A 26,963-nucleotide genomic window follows, 5' to 3' on the forward strand; every position below is an offset into this window, starting at 1 on the left:
GATTTTTGTTTCATTTTGTTGTTAGAGCTTTTTCCCATCAGCTCATCAGGAACTCTGAGTGCACAAGACATGGAGATGAACACAGAGGAGGACGAGGAGGATAAGCTGCACTGCTGGCCTCCCAAAGCATCGATCAACAAAACAGGAAGCAGAAGCACAGGTGCATGCAGAGACTCTGTCGCTAGCTGCTAGAGTCTAGCAGCTAGACCATGTGACAGGCTGAGGGAAACAGGCTGTTGCTGTGCTTTAAATACAGAAATCCAATAGGGATAAGTTCCAATTCCATAAAACCCACAACTTATACTGTTATATTGGTGGTAACTTCCATGTAACAGGGTTTTAGCCTTATGGTATGCTTAGAACGTTTGTACTAGCTTCAGGATAGGCATGACACTTTATTGTCATCCTGAGAATATCCATGTTTTTGTGTTTGTCTCGTACTAAATACTTTTAGATCTTCACATGACATACAACATAAAACAAAGGCAACCTGAGTAAACACACAATACGGTTTTTATTTATTTATTTATTTTTATCGAAGAAGTGAAAAGTTATTTAACACCTATCACCCGTGTGAAAAACTAATTACCCCCTTAAACTTAAAATCTGCTTGTACCACCTTTGGGAGCACTAACTGTAACCAAACGCTTCCGGTAACTGGAGATCAGAGTTTCACTTACTTCTAGGACTAGGATTTAATCCTATGTTTTGGATCATTGTCTTGCTGCATAATCCAGTTCTACTTGAATTTCAACTTACGGACTGAAGACCGGACATTCTCCTTTAGGATTTTCTGGTAGAGAGCAGAATTCATGCTTCCCTCAATTACTGCAAGTCACCCAGGCCCTGAAGCAGCAGAGCATCCCCACACCATCACACTTCCACCACCATGATGATCTTTTTGTGGGATTCTGTGTTTGGGACACTGTCTTCCAAACAGTTGCACTTTCAACTCATCAGTCCACAGAACATTCTCCCAAAAGGTTTGAGGATCATCAAGATGTGTTTTGGCAAAGTTTAGACGACCCTTAATGTTCTTTTAGGTTAGCAGTGGTTTTCACTTCGCCACTCTTCCACGGATGCCATTTTTGCCCCGTGTCTTTCTGATAGTGCAGTCATGAACAGTGACCTTTATTGATGCGAGAGAGTCACATTATCATTTAAAAACTGCATTTTGTGTTTACTCAGGTTGCCTTTGTTTTCATTTCAGAAACGATGTAGTATGAGATATACACAAAAACAGAAGAAATCAAGAAAATACTTGATTGTATGTTCCTCACCTGTCCACTTGTATGTACGCAGGAAAACCAAGCCAGGCAGTGGAGGCGGTAATGAAGATGTGGCCTCCTCCAGCACCTCTAACCTCTTCAGCTCCTCCTGTTTCTCCTGCATCGTCTGCTCACTGGGGCTCTGGAGCTGAAAGGAGCTCTTCCAGTACAAATGCTCAGGAAAATACAACAGAACTCAAGCAACACCGAGAGCCAGGTGCTCCAAGTATTCAGGGAATTCAGGGACCCAGGTCAAGTGGTAGCTTCCCACACGCAGAAGGTTAGTGCTTGTGTTAGCAGATGACAAGATCAAGAGCAGAATGATTTCCAGTGATGATGGAGTAACTGATCTTCATCATTGAGATGTTGAGTTATGTGTAGCAACCCTTTGTTACACTACGTTTAAGTGACACCGTGATAGCCATCCATCTATGTACAGTCTATGTACATGATGAGATGCGATTTCCTTGAGAATTTTTTCAATTCTATGCGAAGTAGCTATGATGTGGTAAAGCAACAAATCCAAACAATTGGTTCAAATGATTCTTCGAACCAAACCTATGGCGTGTGTGGTCCGACGTTTTCTCAGTCCCCCACTCACAACTTTAGTTTCTACTAGGGATGGGCGATATAGACTTAAAACTATATCATGATATCTGATTCGTTTTTTTTTTGTTTTTTTTTTCAGTAACGATATAAATGATGATATGAAACATTCAACGCTATCTTTTTTTCCACACGTCTCATCAGCATACAGTCTCGCGAGCCGTGCAAACACAAACAGTGATCCAAAAAAGTTCATCTTTTGGACCATCATCGAATACTAAATTCTACCAATTAAGCAGGCTTAAAATATAGAATATAGAATAGAATTTTATTCACGAGTTACAATTCCAGTGAAAATGCAAACACCAGTAGTCGCAGGATTTATAATCCAACCCCAGGAACAACAAAAGAAAACGATGTATCTGAACCACTTCCGTATTACGGGGGAAGCTCCTTTTTTGGGGAATAATTCTTCCTCCTTGTCTAGGGTTGGGGCTCTGCCTTCTGCCACGCTTGTTCTCGTTCTACGTGTGAGAAGCCCACGTTGCAGTAAACTCCTCATTAACTATCTCTTCAATATCGCGGGATGACAGATTCTTATCATGGGGAGGAATTGTACTGGTATATCATGGATGATGCGATATGGCACAGCCCTAGTTCCTACCTGCAGTCAGTACCCATTTACTGTTTGACTTACAGAAACGGAAGAAAAACCTATAATTGTGGTTCAATCATATCCTGTCATGACCTCCAAGACAAATAAAGCTTGGAAAGAAGTGCTAATAATTGTTGGTGCCTTTGGGGAGTGTCCGAAATTGTAACGTAAATCAAGCAACCAATTTCCCCACTAACTACTACCGTTTCTTATCGAAACCAAAACAATGTCGTGCACACCAAGGGTAAACATAGGTTTATTCTTGATCTCGAAAAGGGCTTTCTAGTCAATATGTTTGTTTGTTTTTTTTTCATTACACAGAACAAACTCCCAAAGCTGCTGTGCTGGTGGTCCACGGTGTTGATGCTCCTAATGAAGCCCATGTTGGGTCCAGTGTGGCTCCTGGTGAGCAAGCTGAGGCCGGCGTAGACAAGCTAGAGAGCAACAGCACTCCATCTACAGCAGGAGAACAACAACAACCCACACCGGGTTCAGAACAGTACGTTGCTTTGCTTCTGACTTGCTTAATGTCAGATCTGTTCACTACATAAAGTCATTTCTGCAATTCTATTCTTCTATATTTAGGGTTCATAAGCCAGTCCAGCCTCCAGAAGTCATCGCAAGCCAGTTCCAGGGAAGCGTTATTCACCGTCCACCCATACCGCTGGAGAACGCAGTATGGACCAAACCGACAGTCGCAGAAGCAGTGCTGGAGGACCTTGCCCTAGACTTCAGTTTGCCCAACTCCCTGCTGGTATTAAACGGTTATGAGGACAACGATGATATCGGGAGATGGGGAGAGCAGCTGGTCCACTCGTTTCTCAACCGCTGGCGAGAAAGCGGAGAAGGACCACGAGAGATCAGCTGGTCCAACGCCAACGGTGAGAGCGGCCAGCCGTACGATTTCAAACTGATCTTCCCAAGTGGCTGTAACACCACGCAAGAGGTGTTTGTGGAAGTCAAGACAACAGTCAAGCAGGAGAAGCACTTTATTCACCTGTCGGCCAACGAGCTCAACTTTGCACTGAAGGAGAAGGAAAAGTATCACATATACAGAGTGTACGGCGCCGGAGATTCACGACTTACCCGTCTCTGTCGGATCAAGAACCTTGCCCAGCATCTGCATTCCAAAGCACTGGAGTTGTTTTTATTTGTGTAGAGTGAAATTATTCACACCTTTTGATCAGTTTCATTGTAAAAGCGTCGTTTTATTTTGCACTAGTGGCTTTTTATGCACTGTAATGTCACGTTGGTCCACAATATACATAGTTTTAAAATGACTATAAGATCTTTTAGCTATTTTATACCTCTCTGTCTTGTGTTCTTGGAAATGTAGTCCTTTATATGTTTTATAATTTAAAATGATAAATTAATACAAACGTTTTATTTTTCAAGTTGTTAGTTAATGTATGTCAGTTTGTTCTTTATTTAGAAATATTCAACCAGAAATTATACATTCATTCATTATTCATTAATCGTTAATATTTATCCATTAATCATTATAAAGCCAGACTGTACTGACTGTTGTGAGTGTCTTAATTAAATTTTACACCATATTGGAACGTTGTTTTTTTGTGTGTGTGTGTGGTTTCTTTTGTGCCCATTATGTGTGTATTTGTACCTCATGTGCAGTGTTCCCGGGACAAGCTCCAGATCCACGGTTAGAATGAATGAATGAAGGGCATGAAATAAGGAAAATATAATAAATGACAAACGTTTGTGGACACCTGACCAATCACTCCCATATGTTGTTTTTTGAGCATCCCTTAGCAGAGTTATTCCCCCTTTACTGTTATAATAAGCTCCACTCTTCTGGGAAGGCTTTCCACTAGATTTTTTAGCGTGGCTGTGGGGAATTGCTCATGTATAAACAAGAGCATTAGTGAGTTCAGGCATTGATGTTGGATGAGGAGGTCTGGGTTGCAGTCAGTGTTCCAATTCCTCCTAAAGGTGTTCAGTGGGGTTGAGGTGCAGGACACTCCAGCTCTTCCAGTCCAACCTTGGCAAACCATGTCTTCACGGAGCTCATTTTGTACACAGGGACATCGTCATGCTGGAACAGGTTTGAGCCTCTTAGTTTCAGTGTAATGCTACAGCATACAAAGATTTCCTATACAATTGTGTGCTTCCAATTTTGTGGCAACAGTTTGGGGAAGGAGCACATATGGGTGAGATGGTCAGGTGTCCGCATACGTTTGGCCACATAGTGTAGGAAAACCTGACTTCTCAGCTGGATTGGGGCGTCTAGCAGCAGGAAAGGCCCAAAAATATTTCACAAGAGATACCAAAAGATATGTTCAAGAAATGATTCAGAGCGCACGGTGGCTTAATGGTTAGCACGTTCGCCTCACGCCTCCAGGGTTGGGGGTTTGATTCCAGCGCTTCCCTGTGAGTTTGCGTGTTCTCCCCGTGCTGCAGGGGTTTCCTCCGGGTTCTCCGGTTTCCTCCTCCAGTCCAAACACATGCATGGTAGGGTTAGGGTTAGGGCTACCCTGGATGATAGGCTGAATGGCATGTCCAGAGTGGCCGAAGTGTAATGTATGTGAGCGTGCCCTGTGATGGATTGGCACCCCGTCCAGGGTGTACCCCGCCTTGTACCTCATGCTCCCTGGGATAGGCTCCAGGTTCCCCGTGACCCTTCAGGATAAGCGGTATTTAAAAAATGGATGGATATGATTCAAGAATATTATTAAACGTAGCTATTGTCCATTTTCACAGGAAGCACAAAACAGTATTGAAAACCGAGAAGTGAATGTCATAATATCTAAGGAACAGTCTCCATGTAAAAACTGAATTAGAATATGCATTTTTCAGGCAGACAAGAAGGGGCTGAATTTGATAGAATAATATGTTTACAACACAAACAACACTGCCGTATTCTAAGCTTGCTTTGCTCTCCGTATGTCGCCTCTATACAACACCTAAACCCTCTACTACAGGCAGAAGAGGGGCGTGGTGCTACCTGCAAGCTGCGCTGCTATTGGCTGATGAACAGAGAGGCGTGGCTTCTATTAGCATTCGGAAGCCTTGATGTTGAGCTCGAGAAGGACAATAGCGGCGGAGCGGAGAGAAATGACTGCACAGTCTGGAGCACTGAAACACCACAAATGCGGATAGAGGAAAACACACACACACACACACACACACACACACACACACACCGGTATTTGGGACAGAAGGGAATGTCTGGTGTTTACTGAGCACGGGGTGTGTTTGCTTGAACGGAGGGAATAAGAAACACGGACTGATTTAATGGTGAGTGTAAAATCTTTACAGATGAAAAATAATATTAAACCATTTGACTGAAGTGCAGTTTTTCATTTATTTTATTTAAAAGAACACTATTGATTCATTGGTATTAGGTTCTTTGTAAAAATAAATAAATAAATTAATTAATTAAAAAAAAAAAAAAGAAAAGAAAGAAGGAAAAGAAAGGGTAAATATCACTGGAGTGGCAACACGATTGCGGACTACACTGACTGTTTGTTGATGAGAAAAAGCGTAGGGTTCAATATGTTCATCTTTGTGCTTGATGTGCTCCATGTACTGAAGTGTGTTTCAGCCAGTAGGGGCTCATGAGGAGCTGAGCAAGGTCGCGAAGGATTCAGATTAATAATGAATAGCCTGTGTCATTGATTTAACAGTAGCGCCTCGGCTGTCTGTGCTCCTGTCTGATGGGGCTTTAGGGCAGGATGAGTCAGACCCCCTGTAGGTCACCTGGGTTACAAAAACACATTAAAAACCTATGATGACCCAGGTCAAAAATAAAATAAATAAATAAATAAATAAGAGGCTTCATTCAATCCAAATTTACGAATATTATGTAGGAGTATTCCTAGTCTATACCTACATGTAACTCTATAGGCCTGCAATACACATACATCTATATGGCACTGTGTGCGCGTGTGTGTGTGTATGTGTGTGTTTACTGCTCACACACGGTCTGAACATGAAAAGGAAATTCTGTTCTTTCTAATACATCTTAGTCTTTGATGTCAGACTTTAAATGAATGTTGTGTACTAAATAAATAAATAAATAAAATGTAAAATGTGTATTATGTATGTATTATGTATGTATGCATGTGTGTGTGTGTGTATATATATATATATATATATATATATATATATATATATATAAAATGTATATGTGTGTGTTTATACACACACATACATACATACATATATATATATATATATATATATATATATATATATATATATATATATATATATATATATATGTATATATACATACATACATACACACATACATATATACATAGAACAAATCCATTAAGGGTGTATCATCGAACAAACAGAACAGCAGGTGACCGGGCAGAAGATGCTGCACAGTTACTTACACAAGGTTATTGTTACTGTTTTCATTATATGAGTTATAGAGAGTCAATATGTCAAGAAATATCATATATATATATATATATATATATATATATATATATATATATATATATATATATATATATATATATATATATATATATATATATATGAGGATTATAATGACCTAGCGCTAAACAGTTTTCACAGTGTAACCCGTGTCTGGAACTCATTGTTAAATGTTCTAATGCAGACACACCTTGGACCGCTGATGCATTTGGCAGATGCTTTTTCTTTTTTCTTTTTAATAAATAAAGTGGTTTACAAATAAGCAAGATTTCAATCCAAGCATAGAGCTGAGTAATTGAGGGTTGAGTACAAACACTGTACCATTCCTTGTGGTTAGCGTTAGGGTAAGGGTATCCTTATCTTTTGCACCGTTTCTATGTATTTTTCACCTGGACATAGGCTAGATATAGCATACGTTTGAATTACAAAAGGATTAAAGGTACATAATTAGATAGTAGTTACCTTTTAGAGCAAGCACATTTTAGGCAAGGGGCCACATTACACTTAGTCTAATTTCAAATGACCAGTAACACAGAACACCTCTTAAACATTTTTCATTAAATCTGCATTTATGTGAAACATAAATAAAAAACCTTGTGATTGCATAAATAACCCCCAACACACACACACACACACACACACACACACACACACACACACACTCTACACCCCACCACACTCCATATCATTAGCATGTTACTAGCTGAGATTATTGCTCTTATTTGCCCTCTAGTGGAATAACCAGAAACATTTTCAAATCTTTAAATTTAATAACTGTCCATGAGATGATTTTAATTTATAACCCAGATTCTTAATGCATTTGATTAGAACCAGATTAGAACCGTAATGTGGGATGCTGGCTGTAAATTTTACATCCTTGTTTTAGAGAGACGTTTTTAAAGGTACACTATATGCACCGTTTGTAGGTAAAATATGCAAAGGTACAAAAGGTGCAAGCTTAAGAGTAGGCCATATGGACTGGTACAATTTGGCACCCTTTCTCTGAGAGAATTGACCTGATTCAACTCCTCGGTTAATCATCAGGTCTAGTAGCTGTATTAGAGCAGACAATAATTAAACCAAGCCGGACTAGAGCAAAGATGAGCACTGCCGATCTCATGTGTGTGGACTGATATTGAGACTAGCCTGACTGATATACTCCAATCGTCCGCAGGTGTGTGACTGTGTGCGCGCATGTTGCTCTGATCCTCTTTTTCACACCCCTGCAGGTTGAACACAAGGTGAGAGAGTAACAGCTCTGCATTAATGATTCAGGAGGTGGATGAGCTCCACAGGCCCTCTTATTCTACTGCACCTTGACTAGCTAAAAAAAACCAAAAACCATTTGTCTATAATAAATAAAACATACAATAACAATACATTCGACAGTTATTGTTCATGACTTACTTCAAATTAGATACTAAATGCTTGACTTCATGGCGAGACCATTCAGATTAATACTAAAACTGCCAAATTATGGTATAATCATTTAAAAATAGAAAATAAATAAATACAAAAAAAAATATCACGTCTCCTATGACCAGTGCTCATTTAAAGTGTGCTATTATTTTTCTCTTTGTATATCACATACATGGTTGGTTATAACCACTGGAACCTCATACATTTGTTTGTGGTACTGCTTATAGTGTTAGTCTGAAAAAGATTTGTTTAGGCTTACATAACTCATAACTTACATAACTTTAGATCATTAGAAGAATGAAAAGCCAAATCATCAAAAGAGCCACTGGGTTTAGAGGTTCTGTTATCAGTCCTTTGAACACTCCCAGTGTTCAATGACTGAGCTGATGTCTTATCATCTTAGCATCTTTCTAACTTCTAAGAGCAGAACCATTTTTTTAATGTGAGGATTTCGAGCTGTTTTAAATGCTTATGTTGTGGTCTGAAGCCAATTTAATGACTCAGTTTTAAGCAGATGAGAGTTGTGTGGCTGAACAGTTGGAAGGTTGGACAGCTCCTGTGCTGTCAGTAATGTTTCATACCAAAGGCAGCATGCTGCCTGCGAGAAGTAAAGCCAATGGGCATTGTTATTCTTGTCTTTGAAGATTTCCTGGACCTGTAGGGATAGGAACCACCTGGTATTATGTGAATTGATGTATTTCACCCTGGGCATCCATTGGTGGGGATATATAGTTTGTAACATAGATGAAGCGTTTTCTTTCACTCGCTTCACTCCACTGCTGTGTCCGGGTTTTCTTCGCCCCATACCAGGGGTGCTTCCAGCCCAACCTCTGATGAGTTGGCATGCAGGACAAATGCCTAATGAAGTTCCGGGTTGGTCTTTGACAACCGGCTGGAAGTTAGGGCCCCTTTTATTTGGCAGAATGAAGGCTTGGCACCAGCTCTCTATTCAGGTTGTCTCTTTTTTTCTTAGGGGACTATGCTGGAGGAGTTACAGATAAACATCCCATAATACTTAAAACCCGAAGAAGAACATGTACCTCTTGGTTTTGTTGTGGGCTTCTGGAGGTTTTTCACTGATGATTGGTCAGAGCACCATTTGACTAAAGAGGAGGACCAGCTCCTAGGTGATGTTCTTAGAGGTGGCTTTCCTCAGTGTAATATTGTGTGTATATCATGTGAAATAGTACACAACCACCAGTGTATTCATGGCTCTGTGCTAAACACTTTCAGTCACAACTCAATGATGGGGTGAGGCACAAGGGAACCAACAGTCTTGCTGCGTACAGGCTAGTGAGATTTTGGGAGTGGTGGTACTGTACCCATCTTAGTGGCCCAGCATCACACATTTTATTAGCAGGTTGCAAGACTGCAGTTGCAAAATTGAGAATCAGGGAAAGCTGCTCACAGGAGCTGAGGGATTAGAGCCCAGTCAGTGGCTTCCCTATGTTTTTATCCCCAGCCTGTGTTTCTAGAGCCACACACCTGACAAGTGCAATGCCAAATGTATAGAGAAGTGACTAGAATAAGGCCTCACATAAGGGTTGTACATTCCAGTGTTTCAGGATTCATTTTTTATTGTTTAGAACAGGAAGAGGAGAGGAAATGGGGTAGCTATTCAACTAATCGGCATCTCACGGCAATCCTAGAATCACCATTTCATTAATGGTGTGCGTCATTCTCATGATGCAATAAGATTGTAATGTATGGTAGTCATAAGGCATGATGCAAGTGCTTTTTTTTAGGATGGTAGGATGCAAGTAACTTTATTAGGAATATATATATATATATATATATATATATATATATATATATATATATATATATATATATATATATATATACAGACGAGAACATAGGCAGACAGAGTTAGTATGGATCCCAGTGTTGTAGTAAATTCAGGCTCACTGAAGTAAAAGATATAAACTCTTACCAAGGTCAAAAACTTGGCACTAAGGCCTGTTTTTTTTTTTGTTTTGTTTTTTCTTGGTGGCAAGTTCTCTAGAAATCACACTGACTTCACTGGAAAAACCACCAGCTGGCTGATTTGATTCCCATTTTAAACATTATAATCAGACTGTAATGAATGCAACTAGTACCACTTTAAGTACTTATCTAAAAGTGATATGAAAAATGATCTGTGTACATTCTTTTTGCTGAGTACCAACATCTTTGTCTTGACCATATTAAGACTTATAGTCAAGATGGATACAAAATGGGCTTGAGACCGAGAAGAGACCAAGATCTGGTCTGTACTAAGACTGGTTTCTAGAACTACTACTGTGGGGTATGAGCAGATGAATACTCAGGAACGTAGACAGGAAGAAAAATAGCTACTGAGCAAAGACTGTCTATATAGACGCTGATGAAGGAATTAAGAAGTGATAATGAAGATTTAGTGCCAGGAACCATGTGGAACCATGTGCACCTGTCAGCAGTGCAGGAACCAGTGCAGTCTGAACGCAATCTTCCATTAAAGTCACATTGAAGCTGTATCCACTGCACAGTTAATGGAATTCTGCAGACATAATCCAAATGAGTGAACAAGTACTAATATTTAATCTGCTTCGTCTATTAACCGGCCAGTAATAAAACCCTGTTGTGCATAAAGACCTATAAAATCTTTGAAATCATTTCCCACGGTGCAGGAGGCACGAATTCTGCGTCTGCATCTGTTTCATTTAAACACATGCATGCTGACATTGTGTTTGACCTAGTGAGTCATATTGCTCCAACTTCCATTTTATTGTGTGGTTCTCAGAGTGCAGAGTGGTGGTGCGAATATGGTGGATTTCTGCACAGCTCTCGTAGCTGACCTCATAAATCCCCGCGTCCACTCTTTCAGATTGCTCTCCTGACACAACGGAAAAAATGTAACTGGATTCATAAAGTGGGACATTTCCCTGCGATAAGATGACGAGGGAGAGTAATTGGACATGACACATCACATCAGCCTACAAGAATAGGAGCTGCAGCTGTATGCTGTAACCTGCAGTGCAAACTAAGCACTCTCGATCTGCCGGCAGTAACAAATGGTCCTCTGTGTTTACATCTGCCGCAGTGCTAGGAACATTGAGAGAGAGAGAGAGAGAGAGAGAGAGAGAAGGTGCTCACCATCACAGCCATAACAGGATTAGATATCCATACTCTGTGAAAAAGAAGTTTGTTCTTGTAGCTGAAAAACAGAGGTCAAAAGGATAAGCACAGGGTTTGTGCAGTGTTCCTGCTCGTTGAAATATGCTCATACTTAGACTTGCGTAATATTCATTTGATCGTGATGGTTTATTCCTACATCAAGTCAAACAGTGCCACTCTGCTGTAGAATGTACTGCAATTTCTCTCTTGAAGAATGAAAGAAGTTCAGTTGCAGACTTGCGTGACAGGAACTGCTGCTATTTCAAGCTAAACTCTATGACGAGCACAAAGACTGACTGGTTAGATGAGACTGTATGAAGTCCTTATCTTCAGAGACCATCTTGCATATCTTCACACTAATTACTTCGCCTGGAGCAAGGCTCGAGCTGAGAGAATACAAAATGTACAGATAATTAACTGTTCAGTGGACTCTAGGGAATATATATATAAAAAAAAGCACATCCCTAGAATTTTAATCCCCTCTGTGACTATATATATATATATTGTGTGTGTGTGTGTGTGTGACTACAGTAACGTTAAGGAGTTGCCAGCACTCTCACTCTCCACACCTGCTCCTGTGGAAAAATGAGCTCCTCTCCTGTCGTGTCTCGGGTGTCTGTCGACATCCTGGAGGAGCTGCAGCTCTTCACCGCTCAGAACCTGGAGAAGCTCGAGGTTAACAAGTACTATGAAGTTATCCGAGAGCTGGGCAAAGGCACCTACGGCAAGGTGGACCTGGTCATTCATAAGATCAGAGGTAAACAATGGTCCTTAATACGAAATAAATCCATTTTGTAAAAGAATATGCACTTTTATATGATTCTGTTCTTTTTGTCCTCTCTACTTAACCAAGGTACCAAGATGGCACTAAAATTCCTCAAGAAGAAAACCACTAAGCTAAAGAGTTTTTTGAGGGAGTACAGCATCTCACTGTACCTCTCCCCATGTCCCTTTATAATCAACATGTTCGGTATTGCATTTGAAACTGAGGATTACTACGTGTTTGCACAGGAGTATGCCTTAGCAGGGGATCTCTTTGACATCATTCCTCCACAGGTAATCAAAATTCCATCCAAAGAGTGACTCACTCAGTCCCTGCTGGATGATCTACACTGTGGTACAATGCTTTAAGTACGGTATATGCAGACAGCGATTGTTTTTATAGGCCCAAAACTCTCAATCCCAACACATCAACATATGGAACAGACCTAGGTCAAAACCACTTCTTCGTACAACACTATACTCTCTGAACACAATAAATCTTGATTCTTCTGGATTAATTGTTTACTTGATGCCCACCACCAGCCCGTCATGCTACACCAGGTATTTAACAGGGTTACCATTGGCATATTGTAGGTTACTTGTAGACTCGACAGTATATTATAATTGTGCAACCGCTCAAGTACTGGTGATGAGCAAAGGTTACTTATTCTGAAGAGCCTCAAGTAATTTGCCAATAGATGCATTTTTTTCCTAGCAAAATAAGTTTACATCTATTTCATTGGCAAAAATGTAGGACAGCTTTATCTGATCCTGAGCAAACACCTGAATGTAACTAGGGTGCACAGAGATGAACAGGAGCTCCCGTGGAAGTAACTGCAGTTGGCCCTGTTTGCAAACTAGCGCTTGGACACCCCAGTGCTTGGCTAGATACACTATACTGCCAAAAGTTTGTGGACACCTGACCAACTTGTACATATGTGCTTGCTGAACATCCCATTCCAGGTCGCTGTTATAACAACCTCCACTCTTTTGGGAAGGCTTTCCACTAGATTCTGGATTTGGCTGTGGAGATTGGTCCATTCAGCCACAAGAGCATTAGTGAGGTCAGGCACTGATGTTGGTTGAGGAGGTCTGGGGTTCAGTCAGTGTTCCAGTTCATCTCAGATGTGTTCAGTGTGGTTGAGGTCAGGGCTCTGTGTAGGACACTCGAGTTCTTCTACACAAACCTTGGAAAACCATGTCTTAATGGACCCTGTTTGTGCACAGGGGCATTGTCATGCTGGAACAGGTTTGGGCCTCTTAATTCCAGTGAAGGGAAATTGTAATGCTACAGCATACAAAGGCATCCTATACAATTGTGTGTTACAAACTATTTGGCAACAGTTTGGGGAAGACCCACATCTGGGTGTGATGGTCAGGTGTCGACAAATCTTTGGCCATAAAGTGTACTTGCATTATTATTTTCATTTTGTTTTGAATAATATTTGTATTTCTGTTGATTTATTCAGGTGGGACTTCCAGAGCCTGTGGCCAAGCGTTGCATCCACCAGGTGGCCCTTGCCTTGGACTACCTGCACTGTAAGAAGCTGGTGCACCGTGACATCAAGCCAGAGAATGTGCTGCTCTTTGACAGGGAGTGCCGCAGGGTGAAGCTCTCTGATTTCGGCATGGCACGGTGCGCCGGCTCTGTGGTGAAGCGTGTCAGTGGCACCATCCCATACACAGCTCCCGAGCTGAGTGATGCCTCCCAGCGCGATGGCATCTGTGTGGACTACAGCACAGATGTGTGGGCACTGGGTGTCCTTCTTTTCTGCATGCTTACTGGCAACTTCCCCTGGGAGAAGGCTGTGCCTTCGGATACGTTCTATGACGAGTTTGCACGCTGGCAGCGGAGGCCGACAGGCACGGTCCCCTCGCAGTGGCGCCGCTTCAGTGATGAGGTGCTAATCATGTTCCGCAAACTACTGGCCCTGGAGAGGGAGCGCCGCTGTTCCGTCAAGGAGGTGTTCGCCCATTTTGGCCAACGTTGGATGCTGGATGGAGAAGCAGGAAGAGGCGGGGGAGGAGGACACCACCAGGTGGCGCACAGCTCTTCATCTTCAGAGGAGGAGCTGTTGGTGGACCGGATGAAACAACAGACCCTATCACCGGGCAAGAATGGCCCAGTGGAAGCAGGAATGGCTGCTCATCACTTCACCTCAGTGTCCACCAACAGCTCTGTGTCATCCACTACCAGCTATGAGCGCATGCCCAGAGACAACGCCACCAGCAGCCGCATCCTTGTCACTACACCGATCGAGATCTGTGTGTAGAGCTCACCACTGTACATAAATGAAAACACGGCTTCGTTACCCGATAACACATTTTCTCACACCTTCAAACAAGATTAATCACATGGGTAAACCAATCTTTCAAGCTTATTATAACACAGCTGAGTGTGAGTGAAGCAAAAAATTAGATACACCCTCAAATTTATTGAGCTGGTTTTATTATTTTTGTGGGGGTTTTTTTCCTCCAACGAGGACACAATGCACACTCTTCGAAAAGATTTTCCTCAGTGGAATTCCTTTAAGAAAGTGCACAAAAGCTGCAGAATAAAAATAAAACAAATAAAAACCCAACCACAATGTAATTGAGCACTGATACAGAAGATCTAGAGTAATGATTAGGGCTAGACCAAAACAATATTCCTTAAAGCAATATATGATGCAAAAAAAGCAAAATGGATGTGAACTGGGAGAACTATTTGGATCTACATTCTTGATACGGTGTATTGATCCATTTTTTTTGCCAGAACTGTCGACATGAAATGTTACTAGAACGTATATTTAATGTCAGAGAAAACTTTCAAAACTCCTTAGGGAAAAAAAGGGATGTTGGTTAAAGCGCGTGTGCTTCTGCGTGAGTGGGTTTGTGTATTTTGTAATGACTTGACAATTAGTTATTCCAATTTTTTTTTTTCCTCAATCGTTTGAAGTCTATAGTCAGAAGTATATTTTTACAGTTGATTTGTAGGTAATTTAATGGTTTACATTTAATTTATTTTGGTACTCTGTTGGAACAGCTGGCATTGTGCAGTCTCGCAGCGATGTCTACGACTGTTTATTTCTGACAGCTTTAAAACAGGATAGAGAAGTGGCTGCTTATTGTACTTGGCTCAAAGGAGTGACAAGTGGAACAGATTTCATGCCAGTGTGAGAGTGTAGAGCCTAAAGAGCCCCCCCCCCCCAATATTTTAGAAGAATAAAACTATTATGACACAGTGGTTAAGCTTCTGTGCCATGTACTGAAAGTTACGAATTCAAATCCTGAAGCTAGCCACTCTTGGCCCATTAACCCTCAACTACTCGCATTTTTGATTGAATTATGCCTCATTTTCCAAACAAGTAAATGTAATATAATGGCTATTGTGGTTTTTGTGTACTCTTGCACATCCGGTATCACCTTTCAGTCCAAGTGAATCCCTAATGAGCTGTGTTAATTACACTGGTTTCACAGAGGTACATTATAGTTACAGATAAGGGGAAGTGTTTTGTTCGATCGACTGTAGCCAGGTTCGAGATCCATTGCCGGATCAGTGGCTTGCACTTTGCCGACCAGCCCTCGATGTCAGACCGATATATCTATTTCAAGACTCACAGGTACAAAGGAAGTATTTTTGCTGATTCTCTATTGTTTATTTCTATTGTTTTCTTTACAAATTGTTATATATATTTTTTTGTATATTGAGTTGGAATTTTACAAGAAACAAACGACAGTGGAGTGTACACAATCGTATCTACCGACCGCATGAAACAAGCATCATAACTAGGGGGGAAAAAATTGTGTTGTAAATATGTGAGAATTGTTATAATGTGAGTTCATTTTGTTGTAGCACAATTTCTTGGGGACTGCTCCAGATTCAGAGCAATGTTACAATTTAGACAAATTAGGGCTAAAAAAAAAAAATAATAATAATGGTTAGTTTTCACTGTGTTGTATTACTGTGCTGTCATGTTATTGGTGTTGTTGTTGTGTTTCTGTTTTCTCAAACCAAGGACTCCCTGAGAAAAATGTTCAGTAATGTTACAATTGAGAGCTCCATGTACAGAAGTGACACAATTGAAACGAAATTGAATCAGATTGAGTTTATACCTCACTCAGAGTTGAATTTGATTATTGGTGCACCCCTGAGGGTTGGCTGGATTTAATACTTTAGATTTTCAGTGTGTTTGTGTGGATCCCCCCCCTCCCCCCGCATGAATTTATGACGTGCTGGAGTTGTAAAGAAAAAAAACAACAACATGGTTTAACGTTGTAGTATTACTTCGTAGACATGTAGGAGCAGGATAGATGTACTGTAGCAATCTGCACACACACACACAACTTTTTTTTCTCTCCCCAATGTTTTCTGTGAATACTGACAAATAGTATACACTGGTATTATGGTGACCCTCACGTGCTCAGGCACACTGATGCCCAGCCACGTCCCTTTTGTCATTTATTTTTCCCCATGGAAGAGAAATTGAACACAATCAGTGAGCGTTCAACTCTGTTACCTACAAACCCCTGAACGTCTGTCCACTTCTGTCTTTGCAATACTACTGTCTTCCTGTAAGGTCAGATTTATTAAAAGTAAATCGACATGTGCATCCTGTGTTTTATATTACTGTACTTTGTGAATAAGTGCTTGCTGTACTTCTGAACTGCTTTACAACAGCTGTATTCTGAAACCTACTTACAGCAGTAGCTCAGTGGTTAAGGTTCTGGCTGGGAGGTTGAGGTCAAATCCCTGAACTTCTGACTGGCCTTTCAGCAAGGCTTCTAACCCTCAACTGCTCAGAGCACCTCATTCATGTTCTTCCTCACCTGAATAAATGCAAAAAGATTCACATAAAAACTGCTAGCTTAGACCTATAATCTAGACACACTGAGAAACAGACAGTAAAATGTGTATTTCTCTCTCGCGCTTTTTTTTTTTTTTTAACAAAACACACCCAAAAATTTACAACTTCAATGTTCCTGTGTGAAATAAATCACATCTCTGTACTAAACTGAATTGTAAAAAAGCAGTGTAAGACAAAGTGCCAGAGCAGACATAAAGACAGGAGTGCAGCAGTGTGTTAGAGAAAATAAAAGAAGCCAATTTATTATTTAGCGCTGACCGAGTGTTCTAGTAGTCAGTCCTGGATAAATAAATTTGGGAGTAAAAACATGACAAAGAATGTAAGGCTCAACCCTGAGAATAGGATCTTGGAAAAAACATGGTACAAGAAACCAATGAGAAAAGAAATCAGCACAACACAACATATGAGCACATTTTTTTTTTTTTGGTAATTTTCAGCATGGTTGTGTGGTAATATAAAGCTCAACACCTTTTTTTGTGTGTCGGACAGAACGTACACTACAGCGACACTTGCAGAAACGCAAACAGGACATAACTACGAGTAATATGGCACAGGACATGGCTCGAGTCAGGTGGTCATGATCAACACCGCAGGATTTCTTTTCCGTGGTCAAAGAGATGCGGTTGATAAACACGTTCCTTTACACGTACAAACATTAATCCCATCCCTTTGATTTCCCCTAATGTAGCAAATCACACTGAATACAAGTCTGATCTCAAGAAAAAACTTCTGTCTTGATTTGTCTTAGCAATTCAGCAATGTAAAGAAAGGAAGAAAAATTCAGCTCTGATGGTTACAATGTCGCTGGGAAGCAGATTTACAGTACATGAGTATTGAATGGGAACATCGCAACACATAACCTCTGAACTGGCAGTGTTCCATATGCATCGATTTTAATACATGTTAATAACGGCAGCCATTTTGAGCAAAGGAAAGCAAGTGCTCCTTTAATTTGACGTTTTAATCAAGTTACTTAAATATTAAGGTGAAAATAAATGGCGAATTACATTAATGTACACCCAGGTTTTCTGATATGTACCATTTAACAGTGCACAGCTCACCGGTTTTTAGTTGATAATAGTACCAAAATGACAAATAGCGTTATTGCTGGTACTATTTCATTATGTCTTTATTTCGAGGAGTGCTGGGAAAGGATCGTTTGGGGCTTGAAGAATTCAGGACAATACTATTGCCTCAGTGAGAGATACAGGCTTTAACATAAGCATGATGCACTCCAAAGTGCAATTCCCTCATTTCAGACGTCTGGAAGAAACAACATTCACAAATGAATTCACAAATATACAGGAAAAGCTGTGAGAATGACTCACAAATGTAAAAATAATAATAATAATAAAAAAATAATAAAATTAAGAATGTATATTATATGGCTGCCGACCGCCACGCTGACATACGACAGCTGATGTTTGTAACGTTGATGACTTGGATTTGCTGCAACAGATTAGACGTTTCACAAAGTCTATAAAATTCCACTGAGGAGCAAAGTATTTTTTTTCCTTTTTCTTTTAAATTAACATGTACACTTGCATGAAAATTTACAATTGAATTTAACCCAAACGTAATAAATAAATTCAAGATGATTACACTACAAAGTCCATGAATTCATTACATCGTTAGTAGATTGGCTTTGTGCTGTGGTTAGATTGAGCAGATACGGCTTATGCTTTGAGCCCTATAAATGTGCAATTTATTCCAATGGTTTATGCTCTTTATTACTTTTAGAGCAAATACTCCCAGAGAGAAAGAGACAGAGAGAGAGCGAGAGAGAAAGAGAGAGCGAGCGAGAGAGCGCGTCTAGTTCTAGATTACATCCCATTGTCTTTAAGAATACTTCACTGAGGATCTTTTCAGATACTAGGCTTCATCTGTAAACAGCCGCAAGCGTGCAGGTGCTGTATTGACGTGTCTGAAATCGGTCGGTGCGGCTGACGTTTGGAAGAGAAGTTAGTGACAGTGAAACGGCAGGAGAAAGCATTAAGGTATGTGGTGTCTGAGTCCCAGAGAGGCTTTTCCGTCAGTCGCCCTTGGTCTCTGAGCACGGCAGACTAGTGGCTGAACCCGCAGACAGGATTCCGGTTCTGCAGGAAGACACGAGTGTTGGATGTTATTAACATATGAAATATTGGCACAATATATATATATATTTCTTGACTCTCTACAACTCATATACTGAAAACAGTAACCTTGTGTAAGTAACCGTGCAGCATCTTCTTCCCCGGTCACCTGCTGTTCTGTTTGTTCGATGATACACCCTTGATGGATTTGTTCTGTGGCGAAAGTTTTTAAAAAAAATTCAAAAAAAAAAAGCTGAAAGTGCTATATACAAAGCATAAAACTGTGTGTTTCCATGACAACCATGGCAGACTGTTTAACGGTTTGACTTTGAGTCCAAGATAAACAGTGGAATATGGCATAAATCTTTATTGGAAATGCAAGCGTGAGCTGCAAGAGATTTTACTTGACTTTGATCAGATGTCCAATGTGATGCATAAATCGTTTTAAAGATGCAGTTTGGAATTTTTCTAGACAGATCATTCATTCTTTCGTTTGTAGTAACTGCTTCATACTGGTCAGGAAGGATCCGAGGCGTATCCTGGGAAGCACAAGGATGCCAGTCCACTATGCACACACACTTTCACAGATTTATTCACACCTAGGGGCAATTTAGCATAGTCAATACACCTTATTTGCATGTTTTTTGTTTTTTTTGAAGGTGGGAGGAAACGGGAGAACCCAGAGGAAACCCACGTGAACATGTGAGACTCCACACGGACAGTAACCCGATCTCGGGATTAAACCAACAACACCTGCTGCGCCACTGTGCCACCCTAGACCTGGTAATACTTACAGAATCTTAAAGATACATTACATATATGGTGATTCACAGCACTGCCATGGAAAGGATTTGGAAAGTTTCTATGCAGCCCATAGCTAAACCTCCAGCTGAAGGCAAGCTGTACAGCCTTGCCACTTTTCTGTAAAAGTGTCATAAAGTTGTCATAAAGCCGTTTCAACAGGGCAAGAGGAATCAGTGGAGGACGGAGAAGGCCTGTCAATAGTTTCATTTCAATTGTAATTCACACTGCAGGCTGCAGAGGGCTTTAAAAATGACAAACTGCACCTTGAAACGGTCGATTCAAAGCACTAGAAACGAAAACAAACTCTACCTTGTGCTTTCTGCATTTCATTGAGAAGTTTTCCTCGTATAAGACACAACCTGTGGAGAGAAAAGCGAGCACTAATGAAATGAACTGGCTGGGTCAATTAACAAGTTCAGTACTGCCAATAAAATGTTGCTACACCAAAGCGAAAATGTCATGATGGAATCGATATGAGAGATGTACAGGTGCTGTCTAAACTTGGTAGCAAACATTCTTTTGATTTATCAGACAGGTTCCATAAATCTTTATCAACCTTACTTTAATTATTCTGTTCGTGCTCAAACACATTCCCTCTACATTTCGACGACCCCCCACCCCCACCCCCCCACACCCCCACACCGCCCCCCGTTACCCTCAAGCTTGCACAAGTTTGCTCAGCAAACACAGCCAAAAGTGCAGCTGTTAACAGACACAACACAGCCGTCTCAGCGGGCGGTGCATCGCGGAGAGTTGCTCGGCATGTCTTTCAAGAAGACCTGTTAAATTGCACATGGAACAAAAAAGAGGGGAAACAGCTGTCTGTAATCATCGGTCAAAAGCCACTCACCTGACTGCATTGCACATATGTAGTGATACTTGTTAGGGCAGCCTTTGAAAAAGCAGCCCAATGTGGCGCCCATTTTATGGCAAGAGGAGCAAATCTGCAAAGATGTAAATAATAGCGCTTGAACATGAAAACATAAGCTGCACAAACAGAAAAGATGAAAGGAATCAATGAGAGCCATTACTGCAGCTAACCAGTGTTGAGTTTCCATCCGTTAAGCGAATTTTCAAAAGGCCGGCAACAGAAACGACACATCACTGATATACCAACAGTCTGAAGAGGACCTAATCAACAGTTAAATAAGGTCCCTGGCTCCAGTTGCACTTCTTATGTACAGGGTGCTATGTATGTGATATATGAAGCAGTCCATACAGGATTTAATTTTTTTTTCTTTTCTGATTGTTATGGCTAAAAATGCTTGATCTTTCTGAGACTTTTGCGCTTTTTTTTGGGTTGCGGAAAACGACTCGAATCGCACCAAATTGTTTTGCGCAGTATTTCACGGTGATGCTTGCTGGTGGATGACGCATGTAAGAGAAGAGAGCTTTGGCTGAATGCGTTGTGTCTTAGGCCAAATCTGCTGTAATTTGTGAAAATTGCAAGCTCCTTCGAATATCGTGGAGTTCGCTTGATGTTGCATTCATTTCTGCGAAATCCTGGAGGGACTGATGAAGTAATACTGCAAACTGCATTGCTGCTCGTCACACTCAGCGTCACTGAGACGGCGTGCTTGTCTGGTCATGTGACCTCGGACTAAAGTTCAATAGATATTCATTTATATTCATTTATTAAACGTGTGGTCAGTGATGTTTTTATCACATTCCTGCAATAGAAACAGGGTCAGTAGAGAAACAATGTAGATCACAAACATCCAACCAATCAGAACAAAAAGAATTAAAAAAACAAACAAACAAAAAAAACTCCCCATCTTTCACTAGCGCTGTGTCTGAAATCACTCCCTCACAGTTCTCAATAGGACACTATAAAGGGGGTAACAAGAAAGGAAACACCAGACTGAATTTAGACAACACTTACTAGTGAGTACACCGACAGTATCCATCCAGACAAATGAAAGGAAATCGGTATTCTGGTACTTAGTGCAGAAGTAATGTGCATCGCTTGTACACCGGATTTACAATGCACTGTGGGTAATGGTATAATGAACTATCCAGAGAACAAATTGTCCACTAAGAATTCAGACAACACTGATTCACCTTACAGCGAATAGGAAGCTCATTCAGACACAGCACAGCCTAAGCAATTGTTTTGGGGGTGTGGCTTTGGGGGGAATTGACTTAGAAGTGGGTGCAGCATTTCGTTCCAATCAAGCAGGAGCCACACCTGATTCCGCCTGTTTAAATCAGCTGACCTTGCTTAACTGGTTGAGCTTTCAACAGATTCAGGCATGGCTGATGCTGGGTTGGAATGAAAAGCTGCACCCACGCCGGGCCTTTCCGGATAAAATCGGACACCCTTGACATAAATAAATGTGGCCAAGAACCGCCTACTTTAACAGAAAGCAATTTGGACTGACATGCCAGACGACCAACCACAGAGGTTTTTTTTGTTACTCACCATTAAATGCTTCAAATAAAACCATTGATCACGTCTATGTATTGATACAGCAACTCTTCTACCTCAGCAATGATTTACAACTTTTTGTATTTCTGACACACACACACACACACACTTCAGGGTCTCCGTCCAAACAGGTGGATGGAAACCCTGCTCACTTGGCGTAATATAAACGTACCGTCTCCTTTGCCATCTTAACGGTTTTTTCTAGCCCGTAAATCTTCCCTCTGACGAGAAAGACCCCAGCGGACCATATGCCACAGTCCTCGTGCAGCCAGTACTCGCTGGCTTCTAAGGGCACTGTTGGCGGGGCATACCAGTCTGTCACAGTGTCCATCCTGGATCTCTTCGCTGCAGGGCTGCAGGAAAGCTCAACATCACTGCTCCATCTCTGATAGGCTCCTAGAGCAGCTGCCTGCAGCTTGTGACGTGGCTTTCGAGGCTGACTGCTCGATGAATCCGATTCGCTGGAGTCGTCCTCTCTCGGCTCCTGAGGATTAGTAGGCAGCCTCGCTTCGGGCCTGAAACCCTCAGGATAATACGGGCCATGCAAATCACCCAGGTCCATAGTGTTAGCAGAGCCTCCGCAAAGGCAGCACACGAGGCTGTCCCAGTGCGTGCCCTCCGTGGAGACACGGCCGTACTGCAAACACGGTGTAGTGGGCATTTTCCCTGACGCGACTGGGGTAGGCTGCTTCCCTCGGCTCAGCCTGACACTCTCATCAGGGTAGTTGATTACCGTACAAGTAGGATATGCTTTCAGGTCTACGTGTACAAAAGGTGAGAAGGTCTCGTCTCTCTTTTCCCTTTTCTCGTCTTTATAGCTGACGTATCTGAGCTTTATTTCCGGCTCCTTGGGGGAGAACATGGAAGACTGCCCCACTTTATGCGTTCTCCTTTTCTTTTTAGGGGTAGGAGCTCGTTTCGTGCTTGTTGAATGTTTGCTGCTCGTAGTTAAAGTCTGTTGCTTTAAAGGGCTTTTTGTCTGTTTGGATGTAGGCAGCGTAGTCCTTTTTCTCACCCTTACTGGGGGACTGTTTGAAAGTTTCGGTCGTTTCTTTGATGTCTTGATGTACGTAATGGGTTTGCGTGACATCCCTGGGGATGGGACAGCTTGTGAATGTTTTGAAACAGTTTCGGAACATGAGGTAGATAATTTGCTTGGATCGGCAGCGTCTGTTTCTTCTGACCTGTCCTGTAATCGAGCGGTCTTTTTATTAGTTTCAGTCCCAACCTTCAGAGGACGTTCCAACTCGAAAACGCTGTTGTCGCTGTTGCCAAATGACACATCTTGGCTAGATCCCAGATGAGTGGTCTCATCCGGCTGGGCGTCAGAACGCCGACATTTTTTTGCAGAAGAGACATGACTGGATTTGTACCTGGAAGGGAAGATATTCTGAACAATGGCCTCTAACCTCATCCCTCTTCTAGTTCTTGGGGGAAGTTCTTTTCTTACTAGTGTTTCCTTTTTGGCAAACAAACGTCTAGGCAAATGTGTTTTCTTCTGAGTCACATTATGAACGTGCGTCTTCTCTTTCTGTACCTCGGATAACGCCCTGCTCTGTTCGGACTGTTCTGTCCCGGACGTGTCGAAGTTATTTGCTGTTAGTTCACCGCTAATGGTGGTACCTAATGCATCGGTGGCAGACGATGAATCTCTCTCCTCTGCACTCATGAGAGGATCAGATTCCACGTTACTTAATTCATCTTGCCGAGTGTTAGTTTCTTCAGCAAGAGAGTTCTCTTCACTTTGGCATCCTGCAGTCTGGGGCAGAATGGAAACATCCTTTACTCCAATCAGTGAGGCGAAGGAGGGTGACACAGAATCTTCCAGTGCATTTAGAAACTCCTGATTTAGTGAAACAGCAAGACCTGCAGGCTCCTGATCATTCGGTAAAAGAACTGGGTCGTCGGTTCTGGAGATCAGGAAGAGTACTTCCGGGTTGCCGTTCTTGTGCTGATCCACTATGCTCTCAACATGGCCAGCTGGAACGCTCCCGTCAACGGGTCCCGCGTTCCACAAGCTGCCGACGGCGCCGTTCTGAATTTCGTCCAAGTTGAGAGGAATCTTGCAGTCCGCCGGGTTGTTCTGCTGTAAAGATCGGAGCGTCTCCAGAGCGAGGCTCTCGACATCTTGTATGCCACCGATGTTGTGTGCCTGCTGAAGATAACAGAGACTTGCGACGTTCTCCACGACGGGCGTGACAAAATCAAATGAACTGGCACAGGTGGCTAAGCCTACGGGCACAGACACCTGCTGCAGGCAGTGTTGGTCCATTTCCACACAGAGCGGTGCTCCACCTGCATCTGTGACCAGCTGGCTTGCGTCATACGCAGCGGGGTGTAGAGAAAACGCCTTGCTTATCGGAACACTGTAAATCTGTGAATGCTGCGAGAGTGAGTCGTGGCCCGAAAAGACATGGGACCTGGTCACATACGAGAGCGTAACTGTCGTGTTGGAAAGAGCGTTGTCTGGTTGGATCTGCTCGCTGGGCTGCAGCGAAGGATCGGTCTCGTCTTCTGGAAGCACTGACCCGTTGCTGGTCCCGGAACTCAGGTACCAGCCTGGTGGCTGGACGACATGCAAGGCCTCTATCGAGTTGGTTTTTAACAGACATTCCTCTGTGTTCTTCGTCAGGTCAAAAACGCGAGGAAGGTTGCAGGCGGAGGAGAGTTCCTGAGGCTGTAAACCATCCGAGTTGTCAGAAGGCTGTTCCATATCAGCTGCAATGCAAAGCAAAAGACACGGAACAAGAAAAGAATTTTAATGAAATGCGTCAGTTACAACACAAAGCAGCCATTACATAATACAGCGTGAAATCGCCCCGTAGGTGTGAACGCGTGCGCATGGTGCTCTGTGACGGACCAGAATCCCATTCAAGGTGTATTCCCGCCTCCCGCCCAGCTTTCCCGAGATAGGTTCTGCATCCATCATCACCCTGACCAGGATAAAGTGGTTACTGAAGATGAATGAATGAATGAATAGTATTAAATGGAAAATAAAGGAACTCTGTAGTAGCCTGCATTAAATTTGTAGCACTTAACCCCACAGTCTGATCTCAAACAGAGTATCGGACTTTAGATACATTTATCTTCTGAAATGAAAAAGTGCATTAAAAGTCGCTCTAACTATCTGGCTTTGAGGAAACAGCAGCTGCAACATCTGGCTAGCTGTTCCCCAACAGGCACATCTGGAAGTATGTTATTTTAGCTAAGGCTATCCTATTTAACGAGCTGCTTCCAAGAGAGGTTTAGCATTTAGACAAACACAAATAGCAAACACAAACATATAAAAGAACAAAAAAAAAAGCAACCTGACAGTTAAAGTTATGAAAAGACAGAAAATAACACTAGCAGGTCAGATATATTAAGCGGAATGTCTAAGGTAGCCTCAACATGTCTGCTATGTACATTAGAGTTATCGTTTGGTCTTTTTCTTTTTGAGCACGGAATATTACAAGACTGTATCTGTCCAAGCAACTGTCAAAAACTCAAAGATAAGAAACCACTCACAGGCTAATGCTTTTAAAGCTACCTGGCTCGGCAGGGTTTCCATGCTTAACTAGGTTAGCAATGTTACCACACGACACTCAATCTGAAAGCTAATTACACGCTATTAGAATCACACATCTGTGTGCTATTGTTTTTTTTTTTCTCCCCCACTGACAGCTGACTAACCTAGCAAGCAAGCTAAGCTAAGCTAAGCTAATTCAGTCAGTCATGCTAGCTGGCTATGATTAACAACTAGCTCGTTAGCATTTCTAAACCACATAAACCTCTCAGAAAGCTAACACAACCTTTCACCAAGCTAACTCATCCGGATAAAGCTAATTAATAAGGCTAAACTGTATAAGGCGATAGATACTGTACACACTAGTTATCATCCTGTGCTAGCTGAAGCTAATGTCTCGTTAGCTACAACAAAGAAGCGAGCGGCTACATTAAAACTTACCCGCAAAGAGACGCTGGGTTAATACGCGGAATTATGAAACACTCTACAACCCATTCCGACACCCATTAACGGATTACTTTAACTGTAAAAACGTGTATAATAGTGTGCTGACTTTGGGCGAGACAATGGCCAAGTGCTGTGTCCATCGTGAAGCTAAGCTAGCTTTGTCAAAGCTGTGCTAATATTCCAGCATTATTGTCATGATGAGGCCATTATGGAGCATTATGGGACATGTAGGAAGAGTCCACACTGTACTCTGTTTCTACACCGTTTATAGCTGCTGTACACGGTTTAAAACCATTTCTTTTCTTTCTCTTTCTATATTCGTCCTTTTTTTTTTTATTGAATTTACACAAGAGAATTGTTTTTCGGATTTCAGTAGCGTTAAATTAGCTACAAGTTTCAAGTCAGGGCTGCCAAATCATTTCAGGGGAAAGTAGCTCGACTATGCTCGAAGGCGCTGGATGATGTCACGAACTAATTTGCATATGAATATAGTAATCACGATGGTTTGCACATCAAAAACGCGTTACTTGAAGGGTTATATAAAAAAAAAGTTATTTTAATGTAAATGACGACAGCGATTTAACTACAGACTTCGTCTTAATATAGTGCGATTTAATGAGAAAAATAGGCAAAATATTTAGAGAATAAATCATTTTCAAGGGGAAAAA

The 26,963-nt window shown here is 41.7% G+C and overlaps 3 protein-coding genes across 7 annotated transcripts in view; 2 read left to right on the forward strand and 1 right to left on the reverse strand.

Annotated features, from left to right (window-relative positions):
• wu:fj29h11 (uncharacterized) overlaps window positions 1-4,035 on the forward strand; it is a 45,323-nt gene extending 41,288 nt beyond the window's left edge. For all 3 annotated transcript variants that reach the window (XM_053684858.1, XM_053684859.1, XM_017483221.2), the window contains 4 exons: window positions 26-160; window positions 1,303-1,548; window positions 2,791-2,968; window positions 3,055-4,035. In XM_053684858.1, coding sequence (XP_053540833.1) covers window positions 26-160; window positions 1,303-1,548; window positions 2,791-2,968; window positions 3,055-3,628 — 1,133 coding nt within the window. In that variant the 3' untranslated portion in view covers window positions 3,629-4,035. The remainder of the gene's footprint in view (window positions 1-25; window positions 161-1,302; window positions 1,549-2,790; window positions 2,969-3,054) is intronic.
• Window positions 4,036-5,477: 1,442 nt separating this feature from the next.
• Window positions 5,478-16,906, forward strand: bsk146 (brain specific kinase 146). The gene is made up of 4 exons (XM_017483235.3): window positions 5,478-5,724; window positions 11,962-12,187; window positions 12,284-12,486; window positions 13,662-16,906. Exons 2-4 carry the CDS (start codon window positions 12,016-12,018, stop codon window positions 14,463-14,465), a joined length of 1,179 nt encoding a protein of 392 aa, XP_017338724.1. The 5' UTR covers window positions 5,478-5,724; window positions 11,962-12,015; the 3' UTR covers window positions 14,466-16,906.
• A 347-nt stretch (window positions 16,907-17,253) lies between these two features.
• On the reverse strand, window positions 17,254-26,711 carry si:dkey-94l16.4 (transcription factor 20). 3 transcript variants are annotated; one of them, XM_047159473.2, is made up of 6 exons: window positions 26,290-26,711; window positions 22,516-25,061; window positions 20,766-20,859; window positions 20,225-20,274; window positions 19,241-19,324; window positions 17,254-19,135 (listed from the first exon to the last, which is right to left on the reverse strand). In XM_047159473.2, exons 2-5 carry the CDS (start codon window positions 25,054-25,056, stop codon window positions 19,277-19,279), a joined length of 2,733 nt encoding a protein of 910 aa, XP_047015429.1. In that variant the 5' UTR covers window positions 25,057-25,061; window positions 26,290-26,711; the 3' UTR covers window positions 17,254-19,135; window positions 19,241-19,276. The 3 variants fall into 3 exon arrangements, 2 of the variants coding, with proteins under 2 accessions (XP_047015429.1, XP_017338722.1); XM_017483233.3 differs by lacking the exon at window positions 26,290-26,711 and adding an exon at window positions 25,851-26,245; XR_006983531.2 differs by lacking the exons at window positions 20,766-20,859; window positions 26,290-26,711 and adding an exon at window positions 25,851-26,249.
• Window positions 26,712-26,963: the final 252 nt, after the last annotated feature.

The sequence above is a fragment of the Ictalurus punctatus genome, chromosome 13 (genome assembly GCF_001660625.3).
Source record: "Ictalurus punctatus breed USDA103 chromosome 13, Coco_2.0, whole genome shotgun sequence".
Lineage (NCBI taxonomy): Eukaryota > Metazoa > Chordata > Actinopteri > Siluriformes > Ictaluridae > Ictalurus > Ictalurus punctatus.